This window comes from Myotis daubentonii, chromosome 16 (genome assembly GCF_963259705.1).
Source record: "Myotis daubentonii chromosome 16, mMyoDau2.1, whole genome shotgun sequence".
Taxonomy (NCBI): Eukaryota; Metazoa; Chordata; class Mammalia; order Chiroptera; family Vespertilionidae; genus Myotis; species Myotis daubentonii.
This window is the reverse complement of record NC_081855.1, coordinates 15977456-15995553: the sequence shown is the minus strand read 5'-3', so window position 1 is coordinate 15995553 and position 18098 is coordinate 15977456. Positions and strand designations below refer to the sequence as shown.

The 18098-nt window shown below is 56.3% G+C and overlaps 1 protein-coding gene across 3 annotated transcripts in view; it reads left to right on the top strand.

Moving 5' to 3' along the window:
* Positions 1 to 18098, top strand: part of NTN1 (netrin 1) — a 193604-nt gene that overhangs the window by 119309 nt on the left and 56197 nt on the right. For all 3 annotated transcript variants that reach the window (XM_059668642.1, XM_059668640.1, XM_059668641.1), the window contains exon 3: positions 14743 to 14931. In XM_059668642.1, the coding sequence (XP_059524625.1) occupies positions 14743 to 14931 (189 nt within the window). The remainder of the gene's footprint in view (positions 1 to 14742; positions 14932 to 18098) is intronic.

The window sequence follows — 18098 nt, the reverse complement described above, 5'->3', positions numbered from 1 at the left end:
ACCTCCGTGCATAGAGATGACTTCAGGTGGCTCACCTGTCACTGCTGTGGGGTGGCTAACATGGGTTGAGGTGGACAGGCATCAGCGCTTCCACTGTCAGCACTGCCCTCACCTCCTGCCCTGCCCTCTGCCCCCCACTGCTTGCCCACCTCGTCCTTCAGACCGTGGCTGGGCCCTGTTCTCTGTCGTCCCTGTCCCAGGGCCCGGAGGTGCTCAGCAGGCAGCTGTGTTGGCGCATTTCTGCAGGAGATGGGTCTGCCCTGAAGCCTTTGAGGCTTTGGAAGACTGGCTAGTTTTTAAAAAAAAATATGTTTTATTGATTTTTTTACAGAGAGGAAGGGAGAGGGATAGAGTTAGAAACATCGATGAGAGAGAAACATCGATCAGCTGCCTACTGCACGCCCCCTACTGGGGATGTGCCCACAACCAAGGTACATGCCCTTGACGGGAATCGAACCTGGGACCCTTCAGTCCGCAGGCCGACGTGCTATCCACTGAGCCAAACCAGTCAGAGCAAGACTGGCTAGTTTTTAACGAAGCCACCGCTGTCGCTGCACCGACTCCTCGCTGTGAGGAAGCCGTGACTGTGGTCCCCGGGCCGTGTTCTCTAGCTCTAGCCCAGCGGTTCTCAACCTGTGGGTCACCAACCTGTGGGTCGCGACCCCTTTGGGGGTCGAACGACCCTTTCACAGGGGTCGCCTAAGACCATCGGAAAACACATATATAATTACATACTGTTTTTGTGATTAATCACTATGCTTTAATTATGTTCAATTTGTAACAATGAAAATACATCCTGCATATCAGATATTTACATTACGATTCATAACAGTAGCAACATTACAGTTATGAAGTAGCAACGAAAATAATTTCATGGTTGGGGGTCACCACACCATGAGGAACTGTATTAAACGGCATTAGGAAGGTTGAGAACCACTGCTCTAGCCGACAACTTAGGACACCCTTCCAGAAGGAGCATTTGGCTGGTTTTCTGAAAATAAGTCCCCCACATTTGCCCACAGGTCAGGTCTTCTGCCGTCTCCTTCCTGCATGCACAGTCCCTACCCCAAGGACTGAGGGTCACTGTAGGGTCACTGGGAGACTTCTCAGGCCCCGTCCACAAACTCAACTATGAGACTACTCTCCAGGCTGGCCCTGGCTGGGCAGCTCCGTTGGTTCCATCTCCAATCAGGGCACATACAAAAGTCAACCAATGAATGCATGAATAAGTGGAACAACTAATTGATGTTTCTCTTTCTCTTTCTAAATCAATAACTTAAAAAAAAAAAGAATATTAACAAGGCCAGTCCTAGACTCAAACCTGGGAGCTTCTCTGAGCCCAGAGGTGGAACAGTGTCTTCTCTGAGGCTCTCTGAGAAGGAAGGGACTCTGTCAGTCTAGTTGCACCTTCTCCTCAGAGCTGGAATCTCCGCCTGTGTCCCTCTCCTGGAAGGCCTCCAGGGACGGCAAGGCCACTCTCTCTCTCTCGGGCTGGCCCGTTCTGTTCCCAGTCAGCTGGAATCTGCCTTTCCTTGTCACTTTCTCAAGTCTGGGGCAGGCCACCTGCATTCTTCAGTGATATGATGATGTTTCATTGAAGTCCTTCATTGTAATTTCATAAACACTTTACTGATATCTAAATAAATGTGACCTACTGGTTTGATTAGAATAACTGGATTCAGAATTGGGGTTCAGAGTTTGATCAGTTTCACCATAAAGCATGTCCTGATGAAAATGGCCTGTTTGGGGTAAAGATTTGGCATGTGGCTCTGTGGTTGAGCGTCGACCGGTCAGGGCATATGCCCAGGTTGTGGGTTTGATCCCCAGTGTGGGGCATGTGGAGGCAGCCGATCAATGATTCTCTCTCATCATTGATGTTTCTATTTATCTCTCCCTCTCCCTTCCTCTCTGAAATCAATAAAAATATTTAAAAAAAGATTTTAGTCCATACTGGTCATAATTGCCTTCCTCCTGTTTCTCCCTAAACAGCAGCATGAGTCCACCTGGGGAGCTTTGCACAGGGGTGCTGAGGCCTTCTAAGGAAATCGGGGCCCCTCTCGGGCCTGGTGGGGACGTGCCTGTCTGCTCCGCCTGATGGTGGAGTGTGTAGCCCGGGGAGCACCTTTTGGGTCATCAGATGAGCAGGGCCTTTCCCTTCTCTCACAGTTCCCCGTGGTCTCAGACAGGACTTCTGTTCTCATTTAGCAGCTGGAGAAAGGGACGTGATTAAGGAAGGTCAGAGTGACACAGGAAGGTCAGAGTGACACTGACCAAGCAGGAACTGAAGAATCAGACAAGGCTTGGGGCTCGGAAAAGCCCAGCAGGCCTCTTCCCGGCTGGTGCTGTCGAATCCAGGGCCCTCTTAGCCTCCCCCGGGACTGTCAGGTGCCGAGAAGATTAGAGTTTCCTTTGATTAAAAATCGTCAGGTAAAATGGCACGTCCCGGGCAAAGCACACTTCAGACAGGGGTCCACCAGGTGGAGATCGCATCGCCAGGCAACTCTTGGGCTTCCTTTCACTAAGAGGTATTTGCTGAAATTCCAGTTTAACCGGGCGTCCTGCGTTTTCATTTTCCAAAGCCGGCACCTCTCGTTGGCAAGTGAATTAGGGAAATGGGAGGGCATGTTGGTGTTGACCTGGAGTGGCCCAGGGGACCCCCGTTTCAGCTGTCTCCATTCATAAGCATGAACCCCGAACTCTCTAGCTCATCTGGCTCTGTGTGTGGTGTCGGAGTTCGGCAGCATTTCAGGCTGCAGGCTAGGTTGGTCTCTGAGCTTGAAAGTCCAGGTCCAAGTTAACTGAAGAGTTGAATTAAATAACTGGTCAGGCAGAGAGGGACGCTGCCTGAGACCGTGGGGACGGGAGTGAGCGGCGTCCTGGGAATTGCATGCTTTCCTGCCTGGTGTCAGGGGCGCGGAATCCACTGCAAGTCATCCACCCCCCGGCCCCCCTCGCCTCTCCTACTCCTATGGGAGTCAGCCTTGCCCCTCCCGGCTGGCGTGAGCCAGACTCGGTGATGGGACCCATTGCAGATGGGAAATGACTCCAGGGAGCCTGGAGCCAGGCCTGGCTGGCGAGGCTGGCAAACCAGTGCTCATCTGTCCGTTTAATAAGTGTGGGGAGTGTGCACACCTCTGGGGAGAGGCCTGGGAGGAAGTCCACGCTGCCAGACAGGCATTGGGCAGGGGCATCGCCACAGGCAAAGAGGATTTCACGGCAGCCCAGGCCCAGGGGGCTGGGGTGGGGAGCTTGACTCTCACCTCTTCCACTTGGAAAATGCTGGGCCTTCAGAAATGAACTCCAGTGGCCGTGGGGATTTATCAGGCTTCTTCCCGCTGCCGCCATGCCACCCTCACCTCCGTGCTGGAGGTCTGGGAAGAGCCTGAATGAGGAGCGCTCCCTAACTGCTTCCAGGTTCTTGGCAAGGTCGCCTTGCCTGTTGGGGGCCTCCTTTTCTCATCTCTTCCACCCGACAACGGGGTGCGCTTGGAAACCTTGGCAGCTGCAGGAGCCCCAGGAGCCTGCTCCTGCCCTGGGGCGTCACACCCCTTTCCCAGTGTGGCTGGTAGATCTTGGGCGTGGACTGGGAGTGGCAGGGGTGTTGCCATCGGTTCCGTCTCCAGACCTCTATTTGGAAACCAATACCCGTGAGGGCCAGAGGATTCACATCTGGTAGCCAGTAGACAGCCACCAGGAGTTCCAGAACGGGGCAGTGACAAGGTGGGAGGAGTGTTCGAAGAGGGACTGCGGTGGGGTGGACGGTCATTGAGTTGGGAATGCCACCGTGGGCCAGGGCTGACGTCCCCCAGGGGGGTTCCAGGGCCAGGCCCCCCCCCCCCCCTCGCCTGGCTGCCTGGGGCAGGCCCAGCCAGGGAGGGCCTGAGGAAGGATGCAGACAAAGAGCGGAGGCCGCTGGGCTGAGCAGAGCCTCCCCGCATTTCCTCCGCAGAGGGGCCTCCCCTGCAAAGAGGAGGGTGTTTGTGCCGCAGGAGCCGGCTGGCTCCTCAGCAGGGAAAGGCCTGGGAGACGTTAGGAGGGGATTGTTTCAAAGCCTTAGGGGGAGGCGCGGCAGCCAAAAAAGGGCAGGAGAAAGAAAAGGCTAAGATGTTTACAGAGAAAAAAGCCAGTGGAAAATATGATGGGGAGATCAAGCCGATTCAGGGGATGGCCCTGCGCAGTCGGCTGGGGAGGGGCCGGCCGCCCCACACAGCGGGAGAGAAAGCGCCAGGCTGTGGGCAGCCCCACAAATGCATCCCAGCCCCACGAACACCCTCTGCTCGAAGACCAGCCTGTTTGCAGACTGCATGACCAGGTCTCCCAGCTCAGAGGGAGCTCACGGACCTCTCCTTCCGCTTGAAGGCGGCAGGACTCTCAGACCTCAGATGTACCCACGCCTGCCCGGTCCCTTCTCCAGCAGCCTCGAGGGTCTGGCTGGGTTTGGGCTCCCAACGGCTCTTTTGTCTGACATCTTGACAAAGGGGCCAGGCCGTTCCCAAGCCCCACAGGTGTGAAGAGCTTGTTACCCTAGTGTTTGTGCAGCCCTATTAGTGGCCTGAAGGGCTGTTGACAGAGGGCCCCTTTGTGTGCGGCCTCGGCTAAAGCTCGCTAAGCCCTCCACAAACACAGGCCACTTATCTCCCAGGACTCCATCAGAAACCGCCTGCAGCCTAAAGCCGCCCTGGCGGGGAGCTCCAGCCTCCTGGACTGACCCCGGGCTGGGTTTCTAAAGCATTTCCCAGTGTTTTGTTGTTCGTCATGCTTCCTACCACCTTGATCCACCTCTTGTCGATTCTGTTTCTGATATCAGAGATAAAGCACCGGGCCTAGCAGGGGTCAGAGATCTGGTGTTCCAGGTGGAGTTTTTAAAACAATGGGTGGCTTGGCAGGCCTGTCTCCCACGGGGAGGTGCTGTCAGAGGGGTCGGTGGGCTCCCCCTTTAAGATGTGGCTTCAGGGGCTCCTGGGTCCACCAGGAAAGTTCCCTCTTGCTAACTGCCCTACTGGGAATCCTCTCACAAGGCCTCCCCAGCACCCCCCCCCACACACACACATGCCTAAACAGGGGACCATTCTTTCTCCCTCAGAATCGTTTCCTCTGCCCAGTACCCTAGAGATTATCCTTGCCACAACCTCTCCTTCTGGATGACCCAGGTGGTCATCAGTCCTCTCAGCTACTCCCCTTCTGAGGCTGCTCCTCTGCTGAACAACCCCCCCCCCCCCGCCCCAAATCACCCTCACCTTGAGTGATTGGAAGCCAGCATGATGCCCCTTCAGGGCCTTGGTATCATCATGCCCCATCTCTGATCCACCTGGGTTGGTGGTGGCCTTACTGCTCCGTCCTGTCACCTGCCCGGCGTAGTCCCACCCCTGTGGCATGTTCACACCTGGAGCACTCCCCTCCTGGACTCTCAGGTATCTCCTTGCTGACATGCACCTGCCCTTACCTCCCAGGAGTGTTGGTGTCCTGCAGCTGTAGACTTCGAGGCCAGAAAAGAACTCAGAGCTCGTCAGACCGAGTGTCTTCATTTTTCAAAAATTGATTTTAGAGAGAGGGGAAGGGATGGGAGAGGGAGAGAAACATTAATAGGTTGCCTTCCGTACGTGCCCTGATGGGGGATTGAACCTGCAACCTGGGTCTGGTGTCCTGCAGCCTTTGGTGTACGGGATGCTGCTCCAACAAACGCAGCCACCCGGCCAGGGCCCAGTGTCTTCATTTTTCAGATGAGAATGTGGAAGCTCAGGGAGGCCATGTGGGCTTTCCAGGGTCACACACCTGGGTGAGGTGGGGGGCCAGGACTAGCGCCCAGGTCCCTGGTCTCCCAAAAGGTCCAGCTCTCTTTCCTCTCATCCTTGTGTGCCGTTTGATCTTTATTTAATAACTAGAGGCCCATTGCATGAATTCGTGCATGGGTGGGGTCCCTTGGGGTGGCCTGCAGGGATTGGGCCCCAGCTTGTGCCCCCAGGCTCACAGCCCTGCAGCCCCGCTTGGCACCCCACCATGGCCTGGTGTTGCCCCCTCACCTGCTCCACCATCCCATCTGCGGGTGATTGATTGGGGCTGGGCCCCCCTGCCTGGCTTCCTCAGCACCTGGGAGCTGGACGGTGGCCCTGCCCCCTGCAGCCTGCTGCCGCCGCTGGTCACAGTCTACAGGGCAATCGGTGGGGCGATCGGGCCCTCGCTTGCACCCGCCTTGGCCTGGTGCCTCCTGCTCACCTGCTCCACCATCCTGCCGTGGTCCCACTCTCGTCGTGGCCTATCAGGGCCAGCAGCACCTCCACTGCTACCCGCTGCCAGTGCCAAGTCACTGACACCCGCCATGTTCCACGCCGCCCTCTAGTGGTCAGCGCACATCATAGTGAGCGGTCGAATTTCCGGTCAAACAATTTGCATATTAGGCTTTTATTATATAGGGTAACTGCACCACATGTGGACTCCAACGTCCTTGTCTTTAGACATCTCTTCTCCTCTGCATTATCAGTGGTTTTTATTACCAGTGGTTCTCAAAGTGTGGCCCTGGGACAGGCAGCTCAGCCTCACCTGGGAATTGTTAGCAGTGCAGATTCTCATGCCCCGTCTCCAGATCCGAGACTCCTGGGGGCGTGGCTCAGCTGCCTGTGTTCTGATACGCATCCTGGTGACTCTGGGCACCTGAGTTTGAGAACCATCCCATGCTGGGTCTTGGGAGGGAGTTAATGGCTCCTGGAATGGACCCCAGAGCAGCCGTGCTTCTCTGCTCAGAGGCTGACATGTCAGAGGGGCCCGCTTATGTTCACTGAATGAGAAAGGACGGAGCAGTCCTGCAGAAGCAGGTCCTCTTGGGGGTGTCATTGGTGGCCCCCTCTCACTCCTTGAGGTGCCACATCTTTCCTTATGTGTCCTCTGGGACCCCCGAGAGTCCCATCGAACACCCTTACCTCTCCCGGGCCCTGTCTCACTCAGCATGGACTGTTGACTCTCTTGACAGAAGAACGAGTTTCCAGGTCTCCTGGCCATTTCTCAGTGATGCTTTTTAAACAGTTTATTTAAAACTAAAATTGAATGCGCACCCATCAAATGACTGCAAACCCCAGAGCCTGAGCGTGGCCCGACCTCTTTGGCTCACCCTGCCTGGTCACCACTGCATTGCCTCTGGCCGGTTGATGTCTCCAGTGATGAGCGTTAAGCCCTGAGCTCAGCAGTGGAGGTGCACCTGGGAGGCAGGTGGCAGTGACGGCATCCAGACTTTTATCACACCAGGTGTCCCCGGAGTCTGTGAGGGCAGGGACCACATCTGTCCTGCTCCCTGTTATGTCCCCAGTGCCTTGCCTAGTGCCTGGAACAGCGTAGGTACCGGATTTGTCAAGTGCGCTTGGGTTGTTTTGCAAATGTGTTCCTCCTATGCCCAGCTCACCTGTAGACACGAAAGGGCCCAGGCCCTGAAGTGCTTGGGCCAGTCCTGCCTCAGCCCCTTCCCAAAAGGAGTCCTTTGAGAGCCCAGCTGTGTCCCCAGGTGCTAGCGGGGGCCAGGTATGTGGCGGTGGTGGCTGCTCAGCTGTTATTTCAGAAGCTGAAAACGGGCTTAGAGTAGCCATCACTGGGGGCAGAATGCTTAAAATTTATAAACGAGGGTCAATGGTTTCTAAAAAAGTAGTATACCAAGCAGAGTAACTAAGTAGTAAATACAAACTACCCCAAACTCGTAAAAATAGTTCTCACATATTTTTATTATTACGAAACAGTCATTTAAGGAGACAATTCTTTTTAAAACCAGACCTCTGCCCACGGCTTTAACCCAGACTCCCGCCATGAACTCTCCCTGTAACCTTCCTGGGGACTCACCCCAGAGGTGTCTTTCCTTTTTAGTGGTTTTTATTACCAGTGGGACTGCGGCAGGGTGGTGGCGCAGCAGGCATGTCACCTGGGTGCTTGTTGGACGTGAAGGCTCCCAGGCCCCACCCAGATCTCCTGGGTCAGAATCTGCTCCTGGACACCAGGTGACCCTGTGCCCGCTGCATGGGGCAGGGCTGGGTGACCCTGTGCCCACTGCATGGGGCAGTGCTGGGTGACCCTGTGCCTGCTGCATGGGGCAGGGCTGGGTGACCCTGTGCCCGCTGCATGGGGCAGTGCTGGGTGACCCTGTGCCCGCTGCATGGGGCGGGGCTGGGTGACCCTGTGCCCGCTGCATGGGGCAGGGCTGGGTGACCCTGTGCCCGCTGTAATAGGGGCGGGGCTGGGTGACCCTGTGCCCGCTGCATGGGGCAGGGCTGGGTGACCCTGTGCCCGCTGCATGGGGCAGGGCTGGGTGACTCTGTGCCCGCTGCAGTAGGGGCAGGGCTGGGTGACCCTGTGCCCGCTGTAATAGGGGCGGGGCTGGGTGACCCTGTGCCCGCTGTAATAGGGGCAGGGCTGGCCAGACTCTTCCGTCTCGGCTCCGATTGTGTCCTCAGGCCCCGTCCTCCCCACCTCTTCCCGGAGCAAAGAAGCAGGGCCTCTCCCACCGTCAGTGCCGCAGGCAGCACCCAGCCAGCTGGGAATCCGGAGCTGATATGCGATCTGCGGTTACTAAGCATGGCCACCTGTTTCTGAGCAGAAGTGCCTGAGGCCGGTCTCCGTCTGCTGGCCTTGGCCTCTGACTCCCACCAGCCTGGTAAAGGCTTGGAGTTGAGAACTTCTTACCTCCCTGGGCAGCACTCAGAGCTGCAGTGTTTGCATTTAGAGAACCATCTTAGACAGCAGTGGAGGCGGTAAAAATTCACATACCCGGGGGTGTGGACGGCACAGTCTCCCTAAGCCAGGGCTTCTCAGACTTGGCGCTGTGACATTTGGAGCCGTATAGGTCTGTTGTGTGTGTGTTGCGGGGGGTGTGGGGGGGTGGGGGGGTGTGGGGGGGGTTAGACTGTTCTGTGCGTGTTTAGCAACCTCCCTGGTCTCTGTCCCCTCGATGCTGATGCCGGTAGCATCTCCCTCCCCAACTGAGACGACAAAGTGTCTGTAGATGTTGCCAGATATTTTCTGGGGGCACAGTCACCCCTGTTGAGAAGCACCACTCTAATCCTCACCCCCTGCAGGCTGTGAACACTGTGTGGTGAGTAGTAGGTCTCGTGGTCCTTCCCAGCAGCCGCAGATAAAATTAGCAAAAGAAGTGGCGAGAGAAGCAGCCCCCACCCGCCCTGCACGTGCCCACATGCCCAGCCTGCCCCTGCGGCCTAGACACGTGGCAGTGGGAGGCGTGAGAGCTGAGGGTGTGCAGGAAGCCCGGGACCGGGGACTGACCGTGCATATAGAGCCCCCAGCCTGGAGATGGTTCGTACGGCCATTACGCTGGACAGCGCAGACACGTCAGTCCAAGCTCCCTGTGACGCTGCAGAAATCCCACGGGGAACCTTCTCCAAAGAACGGCCCTGGGAAGGAGGGAGGGATGTTGGTGTGGTCTGTGTGCTGGAGGGCAGAGGAGGGGCCCTGGGCCATGCACAGAGCCTCCGAGGAGGCCCATTGCCAGTGACCTTCCTGCTCCACTGAAAGCTCCGAGCCGCGTGAAGTTTCGGGGAGCCAGGCCCCAGATACCCCGAGAGACAGGGCGGGGATATCCCTGGATTGTTTCTGGGCCTGGGCTGGCCCTGGTGGAACTGGGGGTCAGCTCATCAGGGCATTTCGGGAGAGGGCCAGCGCGTGCGCGGTGAACTCATCAAACAGCAGGTGTGGGCTCAGTCACTGTTGTGCAAGGCCCCACTCAAGGTCGTGAGAGGAGTCGAGGGCAGCGGTCACCGGCCGGTGGTCTGCAGATCACTGGTGGTCCGTGAGGTCCGGAAGGTTGGTGACCGCTGGTCTGGGGCATCCTAGATACGGGTTCTTCTCCTTAAAGCACTGCAGTCTACTTGAACAGACCGTTAAAGTAGCAATACAAGGTAAAAGGAATGCCGCATATCACAGGAGCATGCCTTGTCAGGGGGTAGTCTGGGCAGACCACACAATCTTTCCTTCAGCCTATCTATACCTACTACCCACCCACCATTTATCCACCCATCCATCCACCCATCTGTTCATTCATCCGCCCATTTACCCACCCACCTGCCAATTCACCCACTGATCCATCCATCCAATTCATCCAACCACTCACCCATTCATCATCCATCCATCTATCCCAGTGATGGCGAACCTTTTGAGCTCGGCGTGTCAGCATTTTGAAAAACCCTCACTTAACTCTGGTGCTGTGTCACATATAGAAATTTTTTGATGTTTGCAACCATAGTAAAACAAAGATTTATATTTTTATATTTATTTTATATATTTAAATGCCATTTAACAACAAAAAAATCAACAACAAAAAATGAGTTCGCATGTCACCTCTGACATGCGTGTTATAGGTTCGCCATCACTGATCTATCCACCACCCACCCATCTATCCACTCACCTGCCTATCTATTCACACCCACCCACCCATCCATCTCATCCACCCATTCATGCACTCATCCATCCATCCATCCATCCATCCGTCCGTCCATCCATATTCTGTCTGACTTACTTTTGCTCTCTCTCATTAGTGCAACAAAAACATGGAGGTCTGCTCTGGGCTGAGGGTATAAGGCAAACACTGTTCCTCCGCGGAAACAACACAGCCAAAGACAGCACGTGTCGCACTTTGTCTAAGAGCGTGCCCGCCTGTCCCTCCACCTCCCTCCGGGGGGGAGCTCCGGACGGGGGAGCCCTGTCCACCCTGTCTCCCTCACGGCCGGCGGCACGGGGCCTGGCAGGCGGCGGGAGTGCCTAGCTGTGTGTTGGACTTAACTGGCCTGGGGGGGTGAGGGGGTGCACAGTCCAGGTTGGTGGGAGAGCTTTGAAGAAGCTTAAGGAGCAGTGGTGACTGGCATATGTTAACGAGGACATAGGAGAACTTCTCATGGGAGAAGAAAACAGAACCTGGTCTCTTGGGCCGCATTTCCTGTTGGGTTTCTGGTTAGGGTGTGTGTGTGGCGGGGGGGGGGGGGGTCTCTTCCTCCTCCCTCCTTCCCCATGTTATGCCCCTGGGTCTGCAATGCAGCCACACATGATGTATCCTTGGTGATCCCCACATGACAGGTGAGGGGGCATAGAGCTCGGGGTGGCTGGGGGACCTCTGGACAGGACGTAGCGCCTCACAGGGCAGCCTGTGCTGGTTCCTCAGAAGTTGTGCTGCCCCAGCCCCCCGCCCTTCTGCCCGGGGCTGACCTCTCTGTGCTCACAAAGCTGCCCTTTCCTCCCCGCCTTGAAATCTGATAATGAAACTAATACCCAATATTTTTGCCTCGGAGAGAGCAGGGGATAAACAGGAAGGCGCAGGGGATTAAGGTGTCTCTGAGAAAGGGGCTGGGGACAGGTGGGGAGGTGGGTGACATCTGCGTGTGGAGCGGCGGGGGAATCCAGATGTGAGCGGCTTTGCCTGCTGCATTTTTCCATTTGTGCAGAGAAAATAAAACAAAGAGAAAAGAAAACAAGCTGTAAAATACTTTGCAGAAGGTTGAGCGTGGGCAATTGCCACTTGATGTCCCCTGACAGCTCCAGGACGAGGGGTGGGGGTGGGGTGGGGGTGGGGGGAGCCCTGCCTTTTGATGTTCAGCCTCTGAGTTTTCTTTTGTGTGGCCAGTTGTTTGAAGAACCTTTTGTTGGTGTAAGGTGCCTATGGAAGGGAGAAACCAACCCAAGGTTCTCCTCAGGGTGGGAGTGGGAGTCGGGGTGGGGGCGCGGGCCGAGCTCCCAGCGGGGGCTCAGAGGCTGGGGGGATGGGGGGCAGCTGGAGCCATCCTGGCAGAGGAGGACACAGGATTAGCATCTGCCTCCGAGAAGGACGGAGAAGATGCTGCCCCTGAGGCCTTTCCCAGGATGAGCGGCCCGAGGGAGTGAGGCCTGGGTGGTCTTCCCAGACCCCTGTCCCTGGGCAGGTGAGCCAGGCCCTGTGGCTTCTGTGCTGGCAGGAAAGCCTCCCTGCCAGGCTGTAGCCTAGGCCCAGCTGTTCTCCCTTCCACGAGGGCAGTGGACCAGGAGCCGGAAGACCTGGGTTCCAGTCCCGGGCCCCCCCCTTTCTTTACTGGCTTGGTGGTCCCGGGCTGGTAGTCGCTTAACCGTGCGGAGAAGCTCCGTCATCCTGGACTGGTTGAGGGAGTCCACAGGGACAAAGAACTTGTGTATGCACGACCCCCAGTGCTGGGGGCTGTGGCTTCTCTCTGTACTTAGTTGAGCTCAGCCCCGAGGGCTGGGGTGCTGAGGGAGTTTGTGAAGCTCTCAGGAGGCCTTCCCTGGCCTTGTGTGTCCAGCCGCTTCCAGACGTCAGGCGTGAGATGCCTTCTGTCTCCCCACTGAGCCTCCTCGGAAGCACTTGTCCATCTCGACGTGTCACTCAAGTGACGAATGGGGGCGTGATGTGGAGGGCGATTCCGGGCAGGACATTTAAACAAACTTATTATGACGTCACAGAAAAACATCAAAGGGGCAAATATTTTGTGGAAACCACACAAGTAATACCTGAACAAGAAACTGGTAAAAACATTGGCAGCTTATACAGTAGAAAGGACAGGTGGTTTTTCATCCATCATATTTAAGAGCGCTAGACATGGTGGAAAAAACAACACCTTGTTTGAAAACTAGGCAAATGGCATGAGCAGGCAGTGCACAAAAAGTGAAGTATAAATAGAAAAACAAACATGGAGGAATGTTCAGCCTTACTGGGAATCAAAGACATGCAAATTAACATCGTGTGTGTGTGTGTGTGTGTGTGTGTGCGCGCGTGTGTGTGTGTGTGTGTTTTCCAGACGAATTGGCAAAGATTTTTTTAAAAAATGAATGCTGATACCAAATGCATATTATTATTCTTTTCAAGGGCGTGTCCAATAGGAGCTCTCATATCCTGCTGATGGGAGTGGAAGCCTTTTTTGGAGGGGAATTTGGCAGTTCGGATCCCAAGTTAAAACATGTAGACCCCAAACCTAACTACCAAGCCTGTCTTGAGAAATTTACCTGTACAGCCGTCATCAGAGCAGAGTAAAAAGTCGTGCGTGCAAAGGTGGTTCTCAGTGTGTTGTTTGTAATAATAGTGAAAATCTGGAAGCAACCCAGCCACCCAACCTGGGGAGGCCCTGAGCGTCAACGCACCCACTGCAGATCCAGGCAGCCCCATCACACGCGTCCGGACAGAGGCGGACTAGACAGGCTTTCAAAATCATGAAGCACGTTGTCTGACACAAAAAAATGCTCACCATTATGAGGCACGAGGCCACGAGCCCGAGACGCACACGTGTGATCCGCGGCTGCAGAACTGAGCAGCTCCACAGCTGAGCAAATGTTCATTCAAGTCTGCGAGGACGGCCCCCTTGTTAGCAGCCATCGGTGGAAATTGGAGTGCAGTTTTTTCCTTTCTGCTTTTGTTTTTCAAATGTCTAGCATGAAGCACGTCTTTCCTTAGAAATTACATAAAACAAGCTTAGCCCCAAAGCAGGGCAAATTATGTGACAGGGTGAGCAAGATCGGGCGGATCTAAGCTGGAGTTATGTTGGCGTTAGAGACCTAAGGGGGAAGGCAGGCAGCGCGCTTCCCAGGTGGCATGAGGAGGGCTGTGGGGGCTGTGCCGATGCCTGGGGAGCCCATGGCCCTCTTGCCTAAGCCAGGCCGGTGGAGGTGACGGTGGGCGTGGAAGTGACAGCTGAGACCAGTACGTGGAGGGTGAGTAGGTTGCAGGCAGATGAGGAGGGGGCTTGGGAGAAGGTCCTCAGAGGCGAGGAAAGTCATAGGGGGGCAGGCGGAGGGTCCTCACGCAGGGCACACTAGACGAGTTGGCTGGAGCTTAACAGCGGGAAGTGGAAGCGGAATCGGCGTATCGAGAGCCCTCGAGGCCACGGGAAATGATTTCGATTTTATACAGAGGAAACCTGGGAGCCATTGAAAGACTTCAGTAGGTAAAGGCCGTCCTCAGACGCTTAGAGCTCCTGTTCTGAGAACAGCCTAGGAGCAAGCTGTTTATTTAGACGAGGCAGTGGCCCGCAGGCCCCGAGTTCGACATGCTTGGCCTGGAGGGCTCAGCCCAGGAGACAGTGGGGCTGAGGTCTGGCAGCCCGGAGAGCAGTGAATGGACTTGGAGGACTTGCCTCTGGGTCCCAGTGCGGACCCCAAAGTCGAAGCTGATGTCATGGATTTGGCTGTGAGGGGTGAACAAGGGAAAGGGTGCTGAACCCTGAGGAGCAGGTAGGGACCAGCAGAGGGGAGGAGGATGGGCGGAAGGAAGGCTGCGGTCCCCATGCGGCAGGTGGCTTGCGGCTGCCACCTTCTCCCTGTGCCTCACTTGGTCTCTCCTCTGTGTGTGTGCCCTGGTATCTGGCTCCATGGCCACACTTCCTCTTCCCAGGACACCAGTCAGATTGGATGAGGGCCCACCCTCACAGCCTCATTCAAGGCCCTAACCACCTCTTTCAAGGCCCCATCTCCAAACAGGTCACATTCTGAGGTCCCGGGGTCAGTTAGGGTAGCAGGTGAATGGGGGAGGCACAATAAAGCCCTGAGCAAGTGGATTTGGGCACAAGGGGATGCCGGGTCCCCTCCCCACCCTGAGTGTGTATGGCGGGGCCGGGTGCCGAGAGAAATGAAGTCTCCCCGTGGTTCAGGCCCTGCAAGGTGGTCCAGGAGCCTGTGTGGGGGAAACGGGGGAGCCTAGGAGAAGCTCTGCGGTGGAGGAGCGGGACTTGGGGGCAGTCTCCGTCCCCCAGGTGCCCCTTCCTGACACTCTCCCTGCCCCCTCCACAGCCTGCAGCTGCAACCTGCACGCCCGGCGCTGCCGCTTCAACATGGAGCTCTACAAGCTGTCGGGGCGCAAGAGCGGGGGTGTCTGCCTCAACTGCCGCCACAACACGGCCGGCCGCCACTGCCACTACTGCAAGGAGGGCTACTACCGCGACATGGGCAAGCCCATCACCCACCGGAAGGCCTGCAAAGGTAGGCGGGTAGAGGGGGGGGCGGGCCTTGGGCACCCCTGCCCCCTCTCTTTCCTGCTGCTTCTCCTTTCCTGTCGCTTTTGTCCATGATCATACACGCGCCTGCCCGCACGCACGCACACACGCAGGGCCTCCCTGGCATTCGGAGGTGTAGGCCCAAACAAAGGGGCGATGCAGCAATGACTGGGAGGAGAAGAAAGGAGGTGTGATCTCGGCGAGGGTGCAGGTCGCCCCGCCCCCTCCCAGCTGCGTGTCCCTCGCACAGGTGTGCCGCATACCACAGGGCGGGGGTCAGGTTCACCCGGCTTACCATCGCACAAAGGGCTCTATTTTACCAAAACCCGGCAGGCGGATTTCTGTGGAGGTCGCACGCACCTCCTGCCCCACCCCCAGCTCGCACAGACAGACAGACAGCGCGGCTTCAGGGGCAGGGGCGCAGAAGGAGCACTTAATCCACCTGCAAGTGGCCTTCCTGCTCAGGACAAAGGAGACAGGGAGCTGGAGACTGTTTTCATTCCCTGAAGCAAGCACTGATGTTTTCACGCTGCCTGTTTGTTTTCTCCCACGAACACAAACGAAGCAATGGTGAGGTGGCTCAGAAGAGCTGATGAAACGCCAGGGAACTAACTGCATGATGCTGGGGGAGGAATGAGCCCCACCCCACATTAGCTTCTGGGAATTCCAGGAATCGGGGCTCTTTGGGTCCAGAATTTGGAGGCTGGAGCCAGGGCTTGCTGTGAGCATGGCTTCCCAAGATGATATCTCTGAGGGCTCTTGGGGGACACTTGAGAGACCCCAGCCATGGCAGACTCGGGCCTAGGTGATGAGCTGCAGCAGAGAAATCCTTCCGTGGCCACTGCTTAGCCTTTGGACGAAGCCAGAGCATCATCTTCTCAACAGGAAACCCACCGGATGTCGGGCACGGGTGCGCAGGACAACCGCACGACCTGCAGGCCCCGGTGCAAAATGAAAACACAGGGCTCCGTGCCCGGCTGGCAGGGCTCCGTGCTTGAGCGTCTACCTATGAACCAGGAGGTCACGGTTCACTTCCCGGTCAGGGCACATGCCCGGGTTTCGAGCTCCATCCCCAGTAGGGGGGGTGTATAGGGGGCAGCCGATCAATGATTCTCTCTCATTATTGATGTTTCTATCTCTCCCTCTCCTTTCCTCTCTGCAATCAGTAATACACACACACACACACACACACACACACACACACACAGAGACATAAAAGAAAGAAAATACAGGGCTTCTTGTTCAGGAATTGCTAAGGATTTCAAAATGGCAACAGCAGAGCTTCAATCAAGCATGTGACCTGATGAGCATGTGCCCGTGATGCTGGCCTTGCTTGTTTGAAACGCTTTTCTCAAAAAACAAACAAACAAAAAAACATACGCAAAACCCCCCACAAGCCAACAAAAACAAAACAGGTTCCCAGTCTGCGTCTTCCGGGAGAAATCCCTTCGATTCCAAATGAACAGGTGGCTCCAAGTCCACAGATCGGAGCTCTCCTTTCTGATCTGTGGACTTAAGGCTGCCTCTGGTGGTTGTCAAGAGAAACTTAAGCATAAAGGTAGTTGTGTTATTTCCACATCAAACAACAACTCATCCAGGTGAGAACCGCCCCCAGGAGACTTGAGCAGGGACTAAGAAAGTGGCCTGGACAAAGGGACTCAACAAAGGCCTGCAGTGGCAGGAAGGCATGAGCGGGACATGACCAGCGAGTGAGGGCTTTGGGTTGTCAGAGAACATAATTGGAAGGTAATCCAGCTCCTTCACCTATGCCCAAGTGTTCATTGTATTTCACTGACAGAAGAAATTGAAGCCAAGGTCTTATAAACCGCTGCTTGCACACAGATATCTTGGGGATTTGGCCAACAAATCTTGATCAAAAGTGGCCACTCAGCTGGATGAATGGAGAAATCTGCCGGTGGGTGAGGTCTGGGCTCTCCCTCTCCGTTTCTGCTGTCAGAGCAGGGAAGGTGTGTCCCCTGGAGAGACAGGAAGGAGCATCCTGGCCGCCCTGCTGTTTGCCTCTCCCTCCTCCCCTCCGTTGCTGTGGGACAAGGCCCATGTGTGGCCTCTTGCTGCTTCGAGTGAGATGTCAAGAAGCCACAGGATTCTGGAACCTGCAGGTCATCCTCTGGGGCTCTGCCACCCGGTTAAATGGTGTGTAGACACCCAGCTCCCAGGAGGAACAAGTGCAGGCAGGCAAGGGTGTGGCCCTGTCTTATCTCAAACGCTGTGGCCAGCCGCAGTGGCTGTGTCTTCCCTCTCAGCCCTGGACAGCAGCTGCCCCTGTCTTGGCAGGAGCACAGGGAGAAGAACCCACAGAGCAGAAGGACCGTATGGATGGATTCTGCTCAGAAGGATTCCTGCATATCCTGTCGGGGAAAAGTGACAGGAGAGGGCGGGACTCTCAGTGTGTCCTGATTGGTGAGGAAAAACAATGCTTCCAGGATCCTGCCGCCTGATTGGCGAGGGAAAACGCTACGCAGCCGGTCCTAACACTGATTGGTGGGGCACAGCATTGCCCGAACGGCTTCGTGCTTGCTGAAAAGCCACTGCGGGGAAGAACTGCTCTGAGCACTGAGCAAGAAGAATGTGACCTGACAGTTCCAGGTCCCCCCTCTGCTCTTCTTTTCCTGCTGTCACCCCCCCCCCCCACTAGGGGATGTGGGATCATGATACTTCTCAGCAAAGAGAGACCCTGCCGTCTGTCTTGTCAGGAACCAGCTGCAGGAGCTGAGATGCTGGCGGGGCATATGCACCCTTGAAATCTGCAGAGGGAGGTCTCTTCATCACCTCCATGGAGCCCGCTGTCTTGCTTTCCAGGGCTGGATGGCTTAAGGAAGTGATCCTTTTGGCGGAAGCATTTGGCCCAGTATGTTGATCTCCCAGGGTTTGCGCTCAGAAGCTTCCAGACCGTGTCGCTGAGGAGCTACCCCCGTGCCCGGCCTCCTGGGGTTGCCCTCGGGTGAAGGCCGCCTGCCTCCTCCTTTGCTGTTTCCGATGCGTTTTCCCGGGGCACTGAGACGACCGGCCGTGGCTCTTGGTGCAGGTTGGCAGTTGGCCGGAGGGATGGCATCAGGGCCCCCTTTACCGCCCGCCCGCGCTCCCAGGGCCTGGGAGGCGCCCGGCAGGGGCTGAGGCCACCCATACACTCCT